The 6069-nt window shown below is 36.3% G+C and overlaps 1 protein-coding gene across 2 annotated transcripts in view; it reads right to left on the bottom strand.

Annotated features, from left to right (window-relative positions):
• Positions 1–387: 387 nt before the first annotated feature.
• Positions 388–6069, bottom strand: part of LOC112137549 (glycine receptor subunit beta) — a 45247-nt gene continuing 39565 nt past the window's right edge. For both annotated transcript variants that reach the window (XM_024259914.2, XM_024259913.2), the window contains exons 9-11: positions 3444–3592; positions 2446–2604; positions 388–1010 (exon numbers count right to left, since the gene is read on the bottom strand). In XM_024259914.2, coding sequence (XP_024115682.1) covers positions 717–1010; positions 2446–2604; positions 3444–3592 — 602 coding nt within the window. In that variant the 3' untranslated portion in view covers positions 388–716. The remainder of the gene's footprint in view (positions 1011–2445; positions 2605–3443; positions 3593–6069) is intronic.

Here is a 6069-nt window from a genome sequence, read left to right as displayed (position 1 = left end):
AACCTCTGACCTCTGTGCTGATAAGAAGGGTTTGCCACAAAGTACTAAGTCTTTCCAGTAAGAGGGTTCAAATCCTTATGTCCCTCAAGGAAATGCTAATAAATGGATATCAATCATTTAAAGTGGATTTCCTGATTTTCTTTGTGATTTTCTATCACTGTTTAGATGAATCTACTATCAGGATGATAAACTGTTGATTTTGTAAGTGGACAAACCTATAAAACCAGCAAGGGATCAAATAGTTGTTTCCTCCACTGTATAGAAAGAAATCCATCAAAAGAAACGTTATAAAATTAACAAAAGTGAAACTTTTTAAATAAAAAAACTAATTAGTAAAGATAACTCAGAAGTAAAGATACTGCAACATAAAATTAAAGAAGACAGTTATGTTATTGATATTTTAAATTTATTTTTTGTACATTCTTATAACTTTATATTTCCATATTGTCAGAACATTTCTAATCAGCCGGTACCAGCAGCAGCCTGTACATATTTGAATCACTTTAGCATGGTTTGTTTTAGATAATATTTGAACACACAAAGACACATGCAATGACTACACAATGAGTAAAACTGAAGACAGCTGAGCTCTGTGCTGTGAGTCTGATCATGTACGCTTACTTCCACAGAAAACTTTGCATAGATGCTTTTGAAAAATAAAACCCACAGTAAAGTTCAGATGATCCTCTATCTGTCACCAGTTTCTACTCTGTCTCTCACAGATACACCGACCAATAAACCACATTAAAGAAGAGGAAGGAAAATGGGAAGAGGGCTCTTGCATATAGATCAATGCGTTTGGCAGCAGCGGGTATGACAGGCTTCGGCGGCGGAGGTTTCTTGTTGGATTTGTTGTTTGACTTTAGGGCACCTGTGACCTCAATAGGTTTCCCATAGCAGTCAAAGTTGGAGAGTTCAAAGTCTCGAGGTAAAGACCCAACGATGCTGAAGTCATTGGACCGCAGGTCGGACTTGGACGTGCAAACTTTCTTACAACGATTCTCCACCACCTGGTGAGAAAGGAAGACTGAAACAGATCAGAGCTGCGCAAAGTGAAGTACTTCAGTTAAAGAAAAACTCCCTGCTGGAATTACATGTGATACATTCCTCAATAGACTATACCAGGAGTCTGTAACCTGCGGATCTTTTATTAAAGAAAAATAAAATAATTGTATTTTTTTTTTTTAATTCTATTTAGATACGTAGTTGTAGAAGCTAATCTTTCTTTAACTGTTCTGGTATCTCCTGTCCATCCTGGGATAGGATCTCTCCTTCATGTGGGAATCCCTAAGGTTTCTTCTTTTTTCCTGACTCAGGTTTTTTTAGGAGTTTTTCCTTACTGGGAGGGAGGGTCTAAGGGCAGGGATAACCAGTTTATTTAGACTGTTTAGTCTTTAGCTATTTTTTCATATTTTATGACTAATTTTCTGCATCTGTAAAATTACCTGCATGAAGCCCAATGAGGCAAATCTTCTTTGTGATTTTGGGCTATATAAATAAAATTGAATTGAATTTCAAGTAAGGGTAACTAAATTAGAATTTAACAAATTCAGATTAGTTAAGTTTATAATCTTATGGCTGAGCTGCACCTCGTAATAAACGATGTAAATTTTTTTAGATCCTTGACGACTTGAAGAGGTCTTGTTTGCTCTTTTCTTCTTCCAGAACACACAGATTTTAAATACTAAGCAACACTTTGGTAAAATGTCTGATCATTCATTAGTTTGAAGCACATATTATCCTCTGCTGTCCAAAGCTGCACTGATGATCCAGTTTGGCACAAGGGGTCTTTTATTTTGAAAGGAAATCAAACGAGCTTCTGTCAAATGTAAAAAATAATTTCACATGCTGAGAAAATGCAAGTTTCTTTTTCTCTTTTTATTCATGCCACAAAAGAAGCATTGTTTATTTTTATTATTAAAAATTACATCGTAATGAATGCACAGCAAAATCTAAATAAGACTTTGCAGCTCCTGGAGCTGCAGGTTGCAGACCCCCGGCCTACACGGTGGCCCAGTGGCTCGAGAGGAGCAGCACATTTGATGGGATCAAAGAGAGGCGGAAGACAAGTTTGAAGCATTAATCATGTTTGGTAGAGTTTACACGTTCTGTGTGGAGTTTACATGTTCTCCTGGTGTATGTGTGGGTTTTCTCCGGTGGTCTAAAAACATGCTTCATAGGTTCACTGGTGACTCTAAACTGCCCTGAGTATAAGATTTTCTTCATTTTCCCTGCATAAGATGTCTTGTTTTTGTATTCTTGTGGAAATTAAATAAAAAAGGGGAAAAATGTGTCTGTGTATAATAATCATGACTGTGTGTCCCTGTGACAGACTGGACGTGTCCAGGGTGTACCCCACCTTTGCCCAACAGTGGCCGAGGCAGGCTCCAGTGACCCCATGACCTCGGAAGGGATAGGGCGGGTTCAGAGAAAGGACAGACTTACCTGCAGAGTGTTAACATGAATGGGGGTTCCACCTGTCCCATTGACGGTGTTGTTGGTTTTATTGGTCTGTTTCTTTCCTTCTTTTTCTTTTAAGGCTTTTTCTTTTGAGGCCATTTTGACTTTTTCCTCTTCGATTCGTTTTGGACTATTCAGCATGACCTAAAAGACAGAAATGTAAAGTTAGTTTACAAGACAAAGATAAAAAGGACTTTTAATATAGTACATTTGTCCACCTCAGTTGTTTAACAGATGAACCCTGTTTTGAACAGGCTGTGGACAGTTGTTACTCCAAATGTCTATTGTAGACAAGTCTGTCTAGCTTTTTAGCAGTAATGTCCTTGTTTTCGACTGATTTTGTTTGTTTGCTAAATCCATATAGTTGCCTTGTAATTGCTGTAGTGTTCTCTTCGTTGTGTCAGACCACACTGAATAGATTTCTAACATTTCCATTCTGTCACTCAGAATACCACAAGAGATATAAATCCCTGAAAAAAATATCAATGAATCTGATCCCTCTTCTTTGAGCTGAAAGGCTTAAAACATCAAATATTCATGCAATGTTAGTTTCAAAGTTACAATACTTCCAGAAACACCACAACAAGCTGTCTTTTATTAACACTGGTTATTTTTTGTTTGTGTTTTATTCTAAAATGGAACTGAGTACTTCAAGCAGATCTTAAAACTTTCCATTGGAATTTGCCTGCTGTCAAAAAACATAAAAATCCAAAAAAAATCCAACGCAAACTGTGCTAACAGTAAAAAAAGACTTACTCCTGGTCTGAACAAACAGATCTAAATATACACATTTACTGCAAACATTGGTTTGTAGTCCTTCCAAGTATTACATTTTACAAAGAAACTTTAGTGTAAAGTGAAGTTCTGTGGTTGTGGAGGCATAAGATTGATATGAAGATGTAAATGAGGAATAAGGAGCTGAAAAGAACGTTATTTTTGCTTTTTTTCAAAGATTGCCTTTTGTTTGTGTGTTTTGTACTGACCTGCACCACAGCATACTCCACCAGTGAAAAGAACCCAAAGAGCAGGCAGGCTATGAGCCAGATATCGATTGCCTTTACATAAGACACCTTTGGGAGCTCAGAAGCCAAGGACATACTCTCACTGGACAGAGAGAGTACAGACAAAATACCTAGAAACAGGCAAACGGTGACAAGAGCGTTTCAGTGATCAAAGCTGTGCTCAGTCAGACAAGAGAACACTATTACTTTAAGAGAGCACAAGGGAAAATCCTACACTGACACAAACTGATCATCCACACAGCAGATGTCGTACCACGTGTGTAAATGTGGTATGTTGATGATATTGTAGAGAAACATTTGCTTGTTTTGGTCTAAATTAGTAGTCTTCAGTCCTCTTTCTCCCTCACCCAGTTAGAGCAGGGGTCCTCAAGCTTGTTCTTGTGAGGGCCACATACCTGTTTTATCTCTGACGGGGGTCGGGCCGGTTTGTAGGCTAACAGAAAAAGTGTAACACTCACGGAGTGTGTCTAACACAAACATTTATGTTTTTCAGAGTGCTACACATAAACAAGTTTTAATAATCCCTTTCTGGAATCTTCACAGAAAAAAAATAATATTACAACATTTTTCAAATTGAAACCAATAGTCTAACCTATCTCTCCGTAGTCCCTTTGAGACTAAGGGAACATTCTCACAGTTTGTGTTAACTTCACCATAGTGATGAGAATTCTGGCTCTTCTCAGAAATCCGGATCTTTCAGCTCCCAAGAGACTCTGTAGCTCATTTTGTTGTTTTACTTAGTTTAGTATCAATTACTATATAAACTTGTGCACAAAATGAATAATAAATGTAAACTAGTGAATACTTTTTGCTGAATGTAGTAGCTGAATAAATTTATTTTAATTGCTAAATGTCATAAACATGCTGAATGTTTTGATATCAAGCTTGCATTTAGTGCACAAAGAATTTGAATAATTTCATGAATAACAAAATGTTGCCAAAATATTATCTCCACTCCAAATAATCCTTAAAAATCTCAGTGGCATGAATGTCCTGAACGAGCTGAACGTTTTGACACAAAGATTCTAGAAATTGTTGAAAGTGTGATTGAGTTTTTACATGCCGAAAAACATACGAAAGAAAAATAAATAAAAAGAAAAACAGAATCACTGTAGTCTGAATGCTTCCAAAGCTTTCACACAAATGTTTCTTTTTACTTTAAAGTGTAAAATATGTAACAGCTTTTATCTTTTCTTCCTGATAAAATGTACAAAATAAATGATAAAAACAGAAGAACAATTTACTATTCAACATTGACATACATTACTGGATTAGAAGTCACGTGACATACGGCGTGACAGACATGCACCATCATTATGGATCGAGTCCTCTCGAGTAATGAATGACAGAGGTCAGAAAAAGTACCAAAAGGAGACGCAGTGTTTTACAGTCGACTTCAAAAACCTTGACAACAAAATAATCCGATGGAGAGGAATCATCACAGGACAGGAATCACATTTTAATAGAGAGAAATCAGGCTGGGAACCGTGAACTGTGTGCTAAAGTGGGTGCTAGCGACTCATGAGAGACATGCTAGTTTGGGTCTTCTATGTATGTTTTTATTAATGTTTCGTGTTTTTAAACATAGTGGATGTTAATCGCACGTATTTACATTCAACCTGCACAAAAACTCATGAAAATACATGTTGTAAACACGTAAAATGTTTAGTCTAGATGCACGTTGCTGCATTGTTTTGCTAGCTCGTAGCTATCTACTTTAAGAGCCTAAATCTTATTGTCGGTCGCACTTTTTTTTTTTTCTTTGTAAGAAGTGTAAGTGTAAGCACATAATTTTCTTAATCCGTGGCGTCACAGTTGAGGTTCTTTCTTGGCCGTACGGACCGAATAAAAGCCCAGCTAGAATAAACAACGCTAACGCTAACGCTAACGCTAGCTTTCAGCTCAGTGACATAAACACAGCAGAGAGCAGATGTTAGTGAAGGAGCTGTGGATGTAAACTTTAAACTGCCACAACATTTACTGCTATTATCTCTGTGTTTGAAATCTTAACAGTTTGGCAGATGTAACTGATGTTATCATCCAAGTTTAAAAATGTTTTTGTATCAGTTAAAGATGCTAGCTGGAGCCTTTTTCTCAAAGTACAATGAAATCGTCTATTTGATGGTAAATTCTGAAGCAATTGAGATTTATTTAGCATGTATGTAATCCAAAAATAATAAAAGTTTCAGTTTCATTTGAAAATGTGGTAAAGAGTGTTTCTATTAATATTAATATTAATATTATTATTATTATTATTTAGCACTTTGAGATGTTTTTAACAGAGAAAGGATTATTAAACTTCATCAGTCATTCATGCTATAAACTTCATCAGTCTCCCTCATTTCTGGTCTTGGGTGACAATCATTTACAAGCTTGGTTTCACTGATATTTAGAAGCTGCTAATTTGACAGCAATGCATTACCTGTGGCAGTAGAATACGCAATTCTTGCACTATTTACAGATTAATCTTAAAGGGTTAGTAATGGCCTTGGACAAAGCAAAAATAAGTATCCAGATATATTCCATATGTTCTAATGTATCAAAAATAACAAATAATTACCGTTGACAAACGCAGGTTTTTGTAAAA

The sequence above is a fragment of the Oryzias melastigma genome, linkage group LG1, assembly GCF_002922805.2.
Source record: "Oryzias melastigma strain HK-1 linkage group LG1, ASM292280v2, whole genome shotgun sequence".
Taxonomy (NCBI): domain Eukaryota; kingdom Metazoa; phylum Chordata; class Actinopteri; order Beloniformes; family Adrianichthyidae; genus Oryzias; species Oryzias melastigma.
Note: the sequence above shows the minus strand (reverse complement) of the source record. Positions and strands in the feature narration are given on the sequence as shown.